General features: G+C 46.9%; 1 protein-coding gene across 1 annotated transcript in view; it reads right to left on the reverse strand.

Moving 5' to 3' along the window:
- Positions 1 to 393: 393 nt before the first annotated feature.
- Positions 394 to 16187, reverse strand: part of VPS50 (VPS50 subunit of EARP/GARPII complex) — a 200729-nt gene continuing 184935 nt past the window's right edge. Inside the window, exons 24-28 of the mRNA XM_077268173.1 lie at positions 12046 to 12142; positions 8472 to 8630; positions 6653 to 6774; positions 4184 to 4373; positions 394 to 2147 (exon numbers count right to left, since the gene is read on the reverse strand). Of these exons, the coding sequence (XP_077124288.1) occupies positions 2028 to 2147; positions 4184 to 4373; positions 6653 to 6774; positions 8472 to 8630; positions 12046 to 12142 (688 nt within the window). The 3' untranslated portion in view covers positions 394 to 2027. The remainder of the gene's footprint in view (positions 2148 to 4183; positions 4374 to 6652; positions 6775 to 8471; positions 8631 to 12045; positions 12143 to 16187) is intronic.

The raw sequence follows: 16187 nt of genomic DNA on the forward strand, positions 1-16187 counted from the left end.
AGTTCATGGTGGCTCGCTGAGCTTGGTAAACTATGGCTGATTTATTCCCTTTACCGGCACCCGTCTTATCCATAGGTGGTGGGTATTACCACCCCATTAAAAAGACGTAATTCATAGGAATTCTCTTCTGCGGGAATTTTTTTTTTTAATGATTTTTTTGTACTATATATATTTGGAAAACCGTTGCAAAGGCGTACAGTCACTTGAATACATCTATTTCCGATCCCTCGACTAACCTGGGTCGTCACAAAAAGTTTTACGGAATTTATGTACACAACATTTTCACACTTCTGAGCAGTAGAAGCTGCATTAATTGATCAACTTCATCTTCACCGTCTTCTCAGCTCCACTCACCGACCCCTGCCCCCTATTTAAACAAGCACAGGCTTCATGGAAGGTTCGTCATTAGTGTTTTATTTCGCAGCCACGTTTTCCATTAATCTCTTAATTTAGATTTGACAACTCCATTTACCCTGGAAAGCGATACAAAAAAAAAAAAAAAACCCAGCCGGCAATACAATCCAACAGCTAAACATGGGAGCGATTAAATTAAATGAAAAAAAACTGACAGACAAATAGAGAAATTGATTTCGCCTAAGAAATTAATATTCCAAACTATTCAGATTTACATATTAATATTCAAGCAAGACAGAGAAAATCAGTGCCCAGAATATACAAAGGATACAGTAAAGTCATAAACTCTACAGCTCGGCCTCACAAAGAAATAAATAGTTAAAGTGAAGTGCCCAAGCAGGGGTGTTAACTTGACTCTTCATGGGCGGGAACCTTCAGTGGAGCTAAACCCCCCCCCAAAAAAATCAAGGATAGGAATATACAGATTGTATAGGGGTACAGTACATTATATGTTATATTTAACCTTCAGGTCATTCTCAAGAAGAAAAAGCAAACAGGAAAGAGTGCAGTGTCCAAGCAGGGGTGTTACCGTTACTCTTCATGGGCAATATATTTAATGGGTGTGGCAATGGAAAGTAAGTTAATTTATTGATCAGTAAAAGCCCATGTACATTGACTAATTAAGGTCCATCAATGAGCACTATATACAACTTGACTGATGGTCGTTTCCTGGCCAGATGCAGACTGATGGGGCAGAAAAGTGTTAATTGGACTGTTCTAGGACTATACAGCATGCATGTTTGCAGTAAATCCCCTGCCGAAGATGATTATTTTTCTGCAGCCAACGAATGAGCATTTTGCTGATCGTCGACAGATCAGCGGCATGTTTACACAAGCTGATGATTAAGAATGCGTGTTCTTCATGGGCGGGACCATTCTTCATGGGCGGGACCATTCTTAGGAAAGCTTTTTTGCGGATTGTCAGCTGCTCAAATGGTCCTTAATGCTTATTTGGACAGCTGCTAATATAATTCATGGACTTGTACATATATATGTAAGTAAGTAATCATGGAGGCTAACACATAGACAGTAAATAAGTGCACCGCAATGGGATAAATTGATAAATTGTGCCCTTTTCCCCTAGCTTTGTTGTCCATAGGAAATGTAAGAAGTTCCTGAAGTGACAGGGTGTATCATGTGATCCCTTTCACCAGTGAAGTGTATGTCACATGACCCTTTTTAAAGCTTTTGATTGGCTCACAAAAGGCTCCATAATACCTTAGTTTCTTACCTTGGGGGAAGCTGCTAAATGGGCAAAATTATATTTACTATTAGGACTTCATTAGGAAATCATACACAAACTTGAATTTAAACAGGTCTCACCTAGGGACACTGTCTCTTTAAATAATTCAAAATATGTAGTTTTTTTTGCTATTTCAATATTGCAAATTACAATAATTCACAGATTCCAACTTCATAACATCCAAACCTACAGAAATAAGAACACGTTTCTTATGAACCTGTACAAATAAAATATAACGTGATGGCGAGACGCCCCTCCACACACGAGAGAATATGTTTTGCGTGATTCTACATATTTCTTATAATCCACCGAGCGTGCGTCTACTCTTGGGGTCTGCCATGTCAGTGAGGTCAGGAGAGCTCCCTGGGAATTATCTTTTTGGCCTGTCCAAGTCGTCGATGGCTGCCAGGAGCTTCTGTCTGGCCTTTTTGTTTATGTGGGATCCAAGACAGACGTTCACCAGGTTCGTTAGCTGCTTGGTGGAATATTCCTGCCGCAAAAAATATATATATAAAAAAGAGAAGATTAAAAAGTTGAACTTTTTGCAAATCTTTTACTACTCTCACCATTTAAAAAAGGTGCATGGTTAGAAAAAGGCACTGGGCATCTGCAGGTTTAGAGGGAACCTGTCAGCAGGTGACTTATCAGAAGCCATACTGGTGAATACCTAAGCAGAGCACCACATGTAGACCCCCACAGCCCCGCCCCGGGGGCACGAGCATATCATTAACTCAAAACTGAAAATAAAGATTACACAACAACCACAAGACGGATTTCATCCCCTGGCATCATTGTAATCAGTATAACGGCGCCGACCTGACACTGTCTGTAGGTTACTGTGCACAATCCTGCTGACAGGTTCCCTTTAAACAAAATGTTGGGGTTTTTTTAACAGCATTTTTTGGCACCTTTTTGCCTTAAGTCAATAGGGAAATATTACATTCCATACAGTGTGTTTACTTTTATTGTACGTTTTTTGTTAAATTGTCGTCTCTTTGGAGTTTTGTTTTTTTGTTTAAATGCATTGGGCCGTAGGTCTTGCATTTGTCAGGTTGTGGCATGTTTCACTCATAGACCCTCACACTGTTAACGTGTTTTGAAGTTTCAATAGCAAATTATTGCGTTTTCACATTTCAAATCATATGATTTCGTTAAAGTGGCAGCTGTCTGACTACTTACAGGGTTTCTTTAAGAATGTAATAAAATTTCCCCAGTCAAATAATTCAAACAGCAGCCTATACTGGTCATGTGTCAGGGTGGCTGCAGTCTGAAGAAACACTGCTCCCTGAGACCTGTGTCTCAACTGACAGAGGAGCTTTTTTTTATAAGCACATATAAAGGACTTTCCTGAAAAGGGGCAGTAACAAGAGAAGAAATAAATCTACTCCTCGACTGACTGCACAAATAATTTTTTTCTCCAGCATCAGCCCTCTGTGCTCAGTCAGTCTAGGAGAAGATTTATTTATTTTTCGGTCACAGGCCTTCTCTGGCAGCTCCAGTATGTGTACTTCCAAAACAACTCCTCCGACAGTTGAGACACCAGTCTCCCGACCTGTGTTACTTCAGACTGCAACCTGTCCTGACACATGACTAGGACGGGGTGCAGTTTAAATTATGTGATGGCGGCCATTTTATTATTACATTCTTGGAGAATCCTTAAGGTGGCTTGCCATGCTTTTTTTTGGAGGGGGAAGTGCGTGAAGGTTGCATTCAAAACCTCATTTTCTTCCAACCTTTTGGGAAATTCTAAGTTAATAGAGGGGTCCCTGAGGCGGTCATTCGCCCTACAGGACTTGGCAATATCCTCGTAATGCACAGAAAGTGAATCACTTCAAAGACAATTGTGTAATACTCTATATCACCAGTGGTGGCGCTGCTATGGAATTGAACGATTTCTACCAGGTTCTTCCATTTATTAAAGTTGATCTGTAGGAGGGGGAAAAATTAGCTTATATTTTGGGGAGTCATAGAAAAAATTATTGCCCAGAGCGGACAACACTACAACATAAAAAGAAGAGCATATTCCCTCCGGTGGCCCACCACAAGTTACCACCATGAAATACCACTACATCAAGAATGACGATGACTGATCAGTACGGCTGTGGACGGACGGAGATGGCTTTGTATTGAGAATTGATTTGGTCAATAATTGGCATCAGTCCCGTATGATGAGTGGACTTCCACCACTAGTGAGGGCAGATCATACAGTACAACAAAAGTAATACTCCACTGTGGACAGCCACTACTTGTTAGAAGGGTTTCTTTAAAATAAAGTGTCAAGTGATCAACTGTGATCTGTGGGTAAACCTGTTAGTAAGAGTTTGATTTTTCTGCAGCAGCACCACAGGAGAAACTAAGTATTACACTGGATGGGTCCTCCAGAGAGAAAGACACTTGGTGTAGCCACCTTGGCCAAGAGAGGAGGATCCTGAAGAGCGGAACCACCTCTATTACGTATTCTTACAAAACGAAGACTTTCACTCAAAACCAAGGTGCACGGCCCATTGTGGGGATCGGAACGCTCACCCTGTGCTCCTTGATCCAGCGCTCCATGTCGTTCTCCGTCAGGTAATAGGCTTTGATGTAGGTCTCTACGAACTCCTTATCTGGAATCGGCCGGATGTCAGTCAGCTTCTCCAGTTTCATCAGGAATTGCTGAAAATCGAGCTGCATCAGAGCCCGGCCCTCGTTGCTGCACTTCTTCACATTGGCATAACTAGTAAGAAAGAAAGGGCAGATTAGGCCAAGCAGCCGGATTACACACCTTAAGGCGGCTGCTGGCTGACCGTTTCTCCTTTCAGGAAAAAGAGCATTACTTACCGATTATTTATCTCTCCAGATGATGTCACGAAGCCGTGCACCCCCGTCTGGAGTAAGAGCGACAAGTGCCGTGACCTGGTCACCCCTGTAACTTCACACAGTGTCCACTAAGGGGCAAGAACGGCCCGCCATTGCTATAAATGCACCTCTACAGACTCAAGGTCAACGGCAGGAGACCCTCACCTTCTACTAATGCAGGCCCTCCTGTCACCCCACCTGATATCCTCCGTGTGCCTCCCGCTGCCTCCATTGCTCAAACTGACATCCTGTTCCTCTAGGTCCCAAGGTGGCCGCCAAGGTATTGCTGACTGTGCCTCTCCATGGCGTGGTTTAGACTTCCACTGCACAGCAGACGGTCACAATGGAAGCAGGAGCATTGATCTGAGCAGCGGGAGACAAATGGAGGGTGCCAGATAAAATGACCATATGTGACAAATGGATAGTCACTTATCAGTCCCAGGGAGGACGGTCACTTCCAAATATTATTGGCCTTATATATGCAAAACAAAAAAAGACCCCTATGTACGGTGCACACCCGGGCGTACAGCACGGACACGTCCTCGCTCCGCAGCACAGGCTACAATAAGAGACTTTCCTTCTATACTTCAGCCAACTGTAATGGATGAAGGGCACAGAACACAACCTAGCTGCAGTCCTCGGATGGCGGATCATTCACCCCAATCACTCAGTTACACCTTATGGACAGGATTTTATTTTAACCTTCAGGTCACAGCGTATTTCTTGATTTTTGCCTCACCGCGTGCCAGGAGACACAACTACTCTATTCATTCACAGAATTATGTCTTTCAAGCTGTACTTTTTCTTTTTGGCACCTAATAGTTATCATTTCATTTATTAAAGGTTTTTCTTTTTTTAAAGCCAAATGTGCATTTTTTGTTATTTATGCTTTAGAGCCCGTGTGTAACATGGATTAACATGGGAGAGCCAGGGCTCGCACTCAAGTCCTGAGATTGGTGGGGGTCTGACACCCGGGACCCTCACTAGATAGGACATCAGTCTCATATTGGTGGGGGTCTGACACACGGGACCCTCACTGGATAGGACATCAGTATGACATTGGTGGGGGTCTGACACTCGGGACCCTCACTGGAAAGGACATCAGTATAAGATTGGTGGAGATCTGACATCCGGGACCCTCACTGGATAGGACATTAGTATGACATTGGTGGGGGTCTGACACCCGGGACCCTCACTGGATAGGACATCAGTCTCAGATTGGTGGGGGTCTGACACTCGGGACCCTCACTGGAAAGGACATCAGTATAAGATTGGTGGAGATCTGACATCCGGGACCCTCACTGGATAGGACATCAGTAGGAGTTTGGTGAGGGTCTCACCGGATAGGTCGTCAATGTGAGATTGGTGGGGTCTGGCACTCAGGACTCTCACCAGAAAGGTCATCTGACAGCCTCTTTGGATGGGTCATTAGTACACGATTGGTGAGGGTCTGACATCCGAGATCCCCGTTGATTAGGTGAAACCTGCTCCTACAACAGCCAGAACTCTGTAATGTACGGGGCAAAATGCAGGGATCAATGATCACCAAGAATCGTGACTTTATAAAGGTTAAACGACCAAGATCAGAGTTTTCTCTGATCCCATCATTGACAGAGTGTCACCGCAGATGATTGGGCAGAACAAATACTGTGCCACCACCATCATAATGCCATGAATATAGTAGTGTACATTTACCCCAAGTCACTATGGCTCTGAAAATCAGATACAGCACAGTGCACACTTTAAGACAAGGCCAGCGACTATAAAGAAAAATTGAAATAAACTATACCCATTGTTTCACTTTATCTAACTAGATACGATCCATTTATCTCATAAAAAACTATAAATACCATAAAGCTCAATTGCTATTTTCTTTCTGCCGGCAGCCACCACCAGGGGGAGCTCAGCACAGACAGATTGTTAAAGTTCTTATTCAACTTCCATTACAAATGTTGCACCGTTTGGATTTTACAGGCTCTTTGTGTCTCTGAACATTCAACTTTGATGTGGTCTGTGGTCATAAATCAGCAGAGAGGAGCTCAGAGAAAAACAGATAAAAGAGAAATTCACCCAATAGAAGGAGCTCACTGACGGCTTCTCAGTTCACTCATTCTGCAGTCGGCAACCTGTGGAAACACGTCTAGTAATGACACTCACCCCTCCACCAGCGTCCTGTTGGCCAGACGGATGCAGTGTTCCCACAGGATGTTGGAGACGGGGAGCGGGATTCGGACGTGTTTCGAGAGATCCGACAACTTCTTATTAAACTGCTCAAATTCCTGCAACACAACAAAGTCAGAATTTCGCCATACGACATCACAAGGAGCTCTACGGCGTGATAGAGCACTCGGGATATTGTACCAGCGGCTTTATGTACTGTGCTGAGTCCCAGGGAGGGGGCCATGTACAATATGGCTATCAGACATCAATAGGAGTTACTGCCATGTTAAAGGGATTGTCGCATCTTCCCCTTTAAGTACACCCTATTAAGACATTGGACGTTTTACAGGGGATCCCAAGTTCAAAACCATCTTAGCAGACTCTGATTTCCAAAAGAAAAGTAAACTGAGTTTTAGCGCCACCACCAGGTGATCATGTGCTGACAACTGCAGCCAATCACTGGTCTCAGTGATCATAGCAGAATGAGGCCAGTGATTGGCTGCAGCGGTAATATGAAGGTACGGCATGTGATCACTACAGAAAAGTCAACAGAGACCATGGGAAGCATCAGACAATTGACCAGCGCTCATATGCTATACATCTATGTGACCGCTGCAGCCAATCACAGGCCTCAGAGATGATGCAAGAGATTGGCTGCAGTGTCGACATGAATATATGGCCTGTGATCACAGCACCAAGGTCAACAGAGACAGACAGGAAGCACTAAAGGACTGAATAGGTGAGCATTGGTTTTGTTTGTTTTTTTATTTCATAGCATTACCTGTTGTTGAAATTTGTGTTTTTACATCCTGGGCAATCCCTTTTAAGAGGCTGGCTCACTATTACTGCTTAAAGGGGACCCGTCACTTGCCATAAATATGTTCTTTTTGTACCTGGTGTAAATGCCGCTGTTCTCCTGAATCCGGAGATATTTCTCTTTTGTTACTGCGCCTCTCCGTTCCGGAGATATGACCCAATCTACTCTATATATAGTTTTTGTCTTGTTAGCCAACTGGGTGTGGCCCTCAAGAATACACGCCCCCTAGCTTAGATTTATATACAGGGAAGAGAAGGCCATATCTCAGGAACGGAGAGGCGCAGGAACAAAAGAAAAACATTGCCGGATTCAGGAGAACAGCGGCATTTACACCAGGTAGAAACGCTACATATTTATAGCGAGTGACATATCGTCTTTAACCCCTTAACGATCTACGATGTATATTTTCCTCACATGTCGATAAGGAATCTATGAAGCTTAGGAGCCGACCGTGCTTCATATGAGGCAGATGCTGTATTTTAACCACTTAAATGCTGCTGTCAATCCTCTGACACAGGCATTTAAATGGACCGGTACGGTAAGATACTGAATGCCCCCATCGCTGCCATCTTATTCCTGAAGTATCCAGCACTACTGCAGTATACAGTGTAAGCAGTGGAATGATGGCAGGTTCAGGTCCCCTAAGGAGACTAAATAGTAAAGTAAAAATAAAAAAATAAATGTTGTAAACTATATATAAAAAGTAAAAAATATTAAATAAAAATCACCCTTTTTCCCATGAAAAAAAAAAAAAAAAAAACTTACTTAAAAAAACACAATGAAAATAGAAAATGGTGTCAATAAAATTGCCACCTTGTGAAAAAAACAAGCCCTCAATGAGCTCCATGGACAGAAAAATAAAGTTATGGATTTCAGAAAATGGTGACAATATTTTTTTTTTTTTGGAGGGGGGGGGTAATTTCAGCAGCACAATAGCTGGTAACGCACCGTACAGGCCGCTATCGACAGCAGTGACCCTGCGGACACAGCACCGCGTACCTTCAGTAAGGCATCGACGTACACATTGTGCTGGGACATGATTTCCTTCACGTCCCATTTCACGTTGGCCATCAGCAGCAGCAGCTGCTCGTAATCTATGGCCTTTGCGGCTACGATCCAGTATATCGGCTTGCGGAGTTCACTGGCGGTGGACACGGTCTAGATAAAAAACAAAAAGAAGTGAACGTTACACAGTGGGATAATAACAGTACCCCAATACCCAGGACTGGGGCAAGTGTTGATCAGAGCTGTTCATGGGGGGCACTGTCTGAATGACAATTAATACGGTCTAGAAACTGCCCCCATTATCAGTATCAGAAAATGTTTATGGGACCACCCTAACTAAGACGGTTTATTGAAGGACTCTTATTCACCGTTTATGGGGTCACGGTCCATCTGACACGGGTTATGAATGGACTCTTCTCAACTTTGCTATATATTAATAGGGGGACTCTGTATGAAACTATTAGTAGGGGTACTCGCATTATTTGGGCACTCTCTTACTGACCCTGTTTATGAAGAATCTCATAGTCTATGGGGATATTATGTTCTATGACCCGGCTTAAGGGTAAACTATTTCGACTTGGTTTATAAGGATACCTGGAGACAATCTGTCCGACATCACTTATGAGGACAATGATCCACTCCGGCCAACAAAAGACACGAGGACCCTCTCCGGCAGACACCATACACGAAGACCCTCTCTGGCCGACACCATACACGAAGACCCTCTCTGGCCGACACCATACACGAGGACCCTCTCTGGCTGACACCATACACGAGGACCCTCTCTGGCCGACACCATACACGAGGACCCTCTCTGGCCGACACCATACACGAAGACCCTCTCTGGCCGACACCATACACGAGGACCCTCTCTGGCTGACACCATACACGAGGACCCTCTCCGGCTGACACCATACACGAGGACCCTCTCCGGCTGACACCATACACGAGGACCCTCTCCGGCAGACACCATACACGAGGACTCTCTCCGGCCGACACCATACACGAGGACCCTCTCCGGCAGACCATACATGAGGACCCTCTTGGGCCGACACCATACACGAGGACCCTCTCCGGCAGACATCATACATGAGGACCCTCTTGGGCCGACACCATACACGGAGACCCTCTCCGGCTGACACCATACACGAGGACCCCCTCCAGCTGACACCATACACGAGGACCCTCTCCGGCAGACATCATACACGGAGACCCTCTCCGGCTGACACCATACAGGAGGACCCTCTCCGGCAGACACCATACACGAGGACTCTCTCCGGCCGACACCATACACGAGGACCCTCTCCGGCAGACCATACATGAGGACCCTCTTGGGCCGACACCATACACGAGGACCCTCTCCGGCAGACATCATACATGAGGACCCTCTTGGGCCGACACCATACACGGAGACCCTCTCCGGCAGACACCATACACGAGGACTCTCTCCGGCCGACACCATACACGAGGACTCTCTCCGGCCGACACCATACACGAGGACCCTCTCCGGCAGACATCATACATGACGACCCTTTTGGGCCGACACCATACACGAGGACCCTATCCGGCAGACATCATACATGAGGACCCTCTTGGGCTGATAACGTTATTGGCTGGACTATCTAACTGACACTGGTTATAGGGACACCTGTGAACACTGTAATTGTTCACGGGGGCATTCTGTTAACACTGAAAAAAGGGGTACTCACTGACCCCGATTATAGGGACACAATCGTACTGACATTGTTTCAGAATATATATTTTGGCTGACTATGTTTATGGGTGCGATTTATTTCATTGCTTTTAACGGAACTCTCAGGATGACACTTAATAGGAATATTACTAACCAAACTGTTTATGGGGCACTCTTTCACTGACACTGTTTATGGGGCACTCTCTCATTAACACTGTTTATGGGGCACTCTCTCATTGATGCTGTTTATGGGGCACTCTCTCACTGACACTGTTTATGGGGCACTCTCTCATTGACACTGTTTATGGGGCACTCTCTCACTGACACTGTTTATGGGGCACTCTCTCATTGACACTGTTTATGGGGCACTCTCTCATTGACGCGTTTATGGGGACACTCTCACCGACACTGGTTATGGGGACCTCTGTAGATACTCTCTGGCTGTCAATGTTTACAGGGACACTCCCTGACCATGGTTATGGGGACACTCACTGATCAACACTATTTATAGGGGTCTTTCTGAATGACACAATTAATGATGACATTTTTTCCCTTATACTGTTTATGGGGAGACTCTCTTCCTGACACTATGTGGAGGCTACAGATAATGAGGACACCATGTCTGAAACTGTTTATGGGGAGAACCTTTGCCTGACACGGTTAATGAGGAGACTTTTATAGGGGCACACTCTGGATGACACATTAAATGAAAGTACTCTGCCCCACACTGATTATAGGGACAGTGTCTAAAAGACACTGCATTATGTCTGACAATGACACTGTTTACGGGGGCACCCTTTAGCCAACACTGAGTAAGGAGGCCCTCTGACCAAAACCTTTTATGGGGGGCACGGGGGCGCCACAATTTGAATCACAAAGTAAATGAAGTGACTCTCTGACCGACACTGATTGTAGGGGAACTCTCTAAAAGCCCCGTCTCACTAAGCGATTTACCAACGATCACGACCAGCGATACGACCTGGCCGTGATCGTTGGTAAGTCGTTGTGTGGTCGCTGGGGAGCTGTCACACAGACCGCTCTCCCCAGCGACCAACGATCAGGGGAACGACTTCGGCATCGTTGAAACTGTCTTCAACGATGCCGAAGTCCCCCTGCAGCACCCGGGTAACCAGGGTAAACATCGGGTTACTAAGCGCAGGGCCGCGCTTAGTAACCCGATGTTTACCCTGGTTACCAAAAAAAACAAACAGTACATACTCGCCTTTCGGTGTCCAGGTCCCTTGCCGTCTGCTTCTTGCTCTGACTGAGCCGCCGTACAGCGAGAGCAGAGCGCAGCGGTGACGTCACTGCTGTGCTCTCACTTCTCACTGTACGGCCGGGAGTCAGTGAGAGCAGGAAGCAGACGGCAAGGGACCTGACGGACATCAGAAGGCGAGTATGTACTGTTTTTTTTTTTTTACATTTACGCTGGTAACCAGGGTAAACATCGGGTTACTAAGCGCGGCCCTGCGCTTAGTAACCCGATGTTTACCCTGGTTACCAGTGAAGACATCGCTGGATCGGTGTCACACACACCGATTCAGCGATGTCAGCGGGGCCTCAACGACCAAAAAAAGGTCCAGGCCATTCCGACACGACCAGCGATCTCGCAGCAGGGGCCTGATCGCTGGTACGTGTCACACATAGCGAGATCGCTATGGAGGTCGCTGTTGCGTCACAAAACTTGTGACTCAGCAGCGATCTCGCTAGCGATCTCGCTATGTGAGACGGGGCCTTAAATGACACAGTTAACAAGGACACTTTATGTCTGACATTATTAAATGGGGACGATCTCTGACTGTCAGGCCGTGTAGATAATTCTATAAGACGGGTGCGGGGAGAATATTTTCTGGGGTCGTCACTCAGAGCACTGACCTGTGAATAAAACTGCTGCAGGAAAGGTTTCTTAGCCGCCGGCATCACAGAGTCGAGATGATTCTGGAGAAACTCGAACTGTTCAGCCAAGAAAACCCTGAAAAGAAATAACGTCCTAGCGCTTAGGCAAGTGGAGGCTGCAGGTGCCGGATATTTGGCTATTACCAAGCAATGGCAGCAAATCACTAAAATGATTGATTGCATTTGACACCCGCTGTCCGTGTGCCCTAAAAAGATACCGGTACATTTTATTGTCTTTCGCACTTTTTCTTACTAGGAAGAAATGTCACAAGTTGCCGCTCTCTTGCAGCCTGCAGCGGATTTTCCTTTCCTAAAGGATTTCTTTGTGTTAATCATAATCTCTTCCTTTCTGTACATCGCTACCGGGCCGGCATCAGAGCATCCATCCCACGGCACCATACCGCCACCAGCACGCTGATAAGTGGGGAGGGAAGATTATCCAGGGCTTGATTCATGCAAAAAAAGGAGTTTAAGCCACGGTATATATGTTTTGTCTAATTAGTTTAAGCCACGGTATATATGTTTTGTCTCATTAGTTTAAGCCACGGTATATATGTTTTGTCTCATTAGACCACAGTAGACAAAAAAGAACGAAGAGAAAAATATTAAGAAGCACAAGGTGGCGGAATTTAACAACGAAGCCTTGCAGAACTAGGGCCCTCAAATAGGACCAGGGGCCAATAATGATGGGGACAGAAACCATTTACACATCGCTACACGATGAATGATAACGGAAACTGTGCAAGGAAACATACACAAGAGAGAAAGGGAGAGCGAGAAAGGGAGAAAGCGAGACAGGGAGAAAGCGAGACAGGGAGAAAGCGAGACAGGGAGAAAGCGAGACAGGGAGAAAGCGAGACAGGGAGAAAGCGAGACAGGGAGAAAGCGAGACAGGGAGAAAGCGAGACAGGGAGAAAGCGAGACAGGGAGAAAGCGAGACAGGGAGAAAGCGAGACAGGGAGAAAGCGAGACAGGGAGAAAGCGAGACAGGGAGAAAGCGAGACAGGGAGAAAGCGAGACAGGGAGAGCGAGACAGGGGGAGCGAGACAGGGGGAGCGAGACAGGGGGAGCGAGACAGGGGGAGCGAGACAGGGAGAGCGAGACAGGGAGAGCGAGACAGGGAGAGCGAGACAGGGAGAGCGAGACAGGGAGAGCGAGACAGGGAGAGCGAGACAGGGAGAGCGAGACAGGGAGAGCGAGACAGAGAGAGCGAGACAGGGAGAGAGCGAGACAGGGAGAGAGCGAGAAAGGGAGAAAGCGAGAAAGGGAGGGAGAAAAAGGGAGGGAGAGAAAGGGAGGGAGAGAAAGGGAGGGAGAGAAAGGGAGGGAGAGAAAGGGAGGGAGAGAAAGGGAGGGAGAGAAAGGGAGGGAGAGAAAGGGAGGGAGAGAAAGGGAGGGAGAGAAAGGGAGGGCAGGAAAGAGGATGGGAAAGAGGGTGAGCGAGAGAGGGAGGAAGAACGAGGGAGGAAGAACGAGGGAGGAAGAACGAGGGAGGAAGAACGAGGGAGGAAGAACGAGGGAGGAAGAACGAGGGAGGAAGAACGAGGGAGGAAGAACGAGGGAGGGCGAGCGAGGGAGGGCGAGCGAGGGAGGGCGAGCGAGGGAGGGCGAACGAGGGAGGGCGAACGAGGGAGGGCGAGCGAGGGAGGGCGAGCGAGGGAGGGCGAGCGAGGGAGGGCGAGCGAGGGAGGGCGAGCGAGGGAGGTGGAGTGAGGGAGGTGGAGCAAAGGAGGGAGAGCAAGGGAGGTGGAGCAAAGGAGGGAGAGCGAGGGAGGTGGAGCAAAGGAGGGAGAGCGAGGGAGGGCGAGCGAGGGAGGGCTGGCGAGGGAGGGCGGGCGAGGGAGGGAGGTCGGGCGTGGGAGGGAGGTCGGGCGTGGGAGGGAGGTCGGGCGTGGGAGGGAGGGCGGGCGAGGGAGGGAGGGCGGGCGAGGGAGGGAGGGCGAGGCAGGGAGGGCGAGCGAGGGAGAGCAAGAGAGGGAGGGAGAGCAAGAGAGGGAGGGAGAGCAAGAGAGGGAGGGAGAGCAAGAGAGGGAGGGAGAGCAAGAGAGGGAGGGAGAGCAAGAGAGGGAGGGAGAGCAAGAGAGGGAGAGCAAGAGAGCGGATTAGCTCCAGTGCTCTCACGTACAGCACCACTGCTAGATTTGCTAGGGTCTCTTTTTAGCCAGATTAGAAGAGAAGCTTGTATATTCCATAAAAAATCAATTTCTGAAACACATTAAGCTCTTTGTGAGATTTGTGGACGACGTGTTCATGGTATGGGACGGTGACTGCCACACTTTCACACAATTTGTGAATTACCTAGAAACGTCCAATACCATGAACATGAGGTTCACTTCACAATTTGGTGGGAATGAACTGATTTTCCTTGATGTTAAGCTCACAATCGTTGATGGTTTAATTTATACAGAAACATACCGAAAGCCCTCTGCAACAAATGCCTTGCTTCATTATAACAGTGCTCATCCCCTCTATACAAAAAAATCCCTGCCTTATAGCCAGTTTTTACGGGTAAAAAGGATTAATAATAGTGGAATAGGATTTAAACGTCAATCAGAAGAATTATATAAAAGATTTTCAAAAAGAGGGTACCCACAATCGATTCTAGATGGGGCTCTAGACAGGGCTTTAAATGCTGATATAAATGATATTTCTCAAATTAGGCATACAAAAAAAGTAAAGAAAGAAAAAAGATTTGTTTTTTGTTTTGAATTTGGACCCATGGACTCCCAAATTAGATCAGTAATTCGTAAGAACTGGCACATCCTAGGTCAAGATATAGACTTGAAAGAAATGGTAGACAGGGGACCACTTTTTGCATGCAGGCGTAGCAGAAATATCAGGGATTTGATACTGCGAAATAGATTTTTACAGGACAAGTGGGAAGAGCGAGGCATGTTATAGATGCGCCTTTTCTGGGGTGGCTGAGAGCTGATGTTTTTAGTCTGGAAGGGAACAATATCCATGGCCCCTTCCTAGGCTATTAATATCAGCCCGCTGTCTGCCTAGCCTTTGCTGGTTAGATTTTATAGGAGGACCCTATATCATTTTTTTCTGGGGTCCCCCTGTAAACTAGCCAGTAAAGGCTAAGCAAACAGCTGTGAGCTGATATTAACAGCCTGGGAACCTTTATGGCTATTGGCTCCTTCCCAAAATATTAACATCAGCCCTCAGCCATTGAGTTTCCCCTCTGCTGGTTATTAAAATTACGCGGGAGCCCACGCAATGTGTTTTTTCTTTAAAATGAACAGTTGCGGTTTGGTTACAACCTATGTACATTCATTCTGTTAACACTCCTACATATTGCTGGTGACAATGTGTGTGTTTTTGTTTGTGTGTGTATTTACTTATCGGCTTAAGGTACCTTCACACTGAACAACTTAACAACGATAGCGATCCGTGACGTTGCAGCGTCCTGGATAGCGATCTCGTTGTGTTTGACAGGCAGTAGCGATCAGGATCCTGCTGTGCCATCGTTGGTCGGAGCTAGAAGGCTAGCACCTTATTTCGTCGCTTGATCACCCGCTGACATCTTTGAATCGGCGTGTGTGACACCGATCTAGCGATCTGTTCACTGGTAACCAGGGTAAACATCGGGTTACTAAGCGCAGGGCCGCGCTTAGTAACCCGATATTTACCCTGGTTACCATTGTAAATGTAGAAAAAACCAAACACTACATACTTACATTCCGGTGTCTGTCGCGTCCCCCAGCGTCCGCTTCCCTGCACTGTGTCAGCGCCGGCCGGCCGTAAAGCAGAGCACAGCGGTGACATCACCGCTCTGCTTTGCGGCCAGCGCTTACACAGGATGCAGGAGGAGTGCAGGGAAGCGGACGCCGGGGGACGTGACAGGCACCGGAATGTGAGTATGTGTTTTTTCTTTTTTACATTTACAATGGTAACCAGGGTAAACATCGGGTTACTAAGCGCGGCCCTGCGCTTAGTAACCCGATGTTTACCCTGGTTACCCGGGGACTTCAGCATCGTTGGTCGCTGGAGAGCTGTCTGTGTGACAGCTCTCCAGCGACCACACAACGACGAAACAGCGACGCTGCAGCGATCGGCATCGTTGTCTATATCGCTGCAGCGTACCTTAATGTGACGGTACCTTTAGTAATGAGGAT

Source organism: Ranitomeya variabilis, chromosome 6 (assembly GCF_051348905.1).
Source record: "Ranitomeya variabilis isolate aRanVar5 chromosome 6, aRanVar5.hap1, whole genome shotgun sequence".
NCBI classification, from domain to species: Eukaryota; Metazoa; Chordata; class Amphibia; order Anura; family Dendrobatidae; genus Ranitomeya; species Ranitomeya variabilis.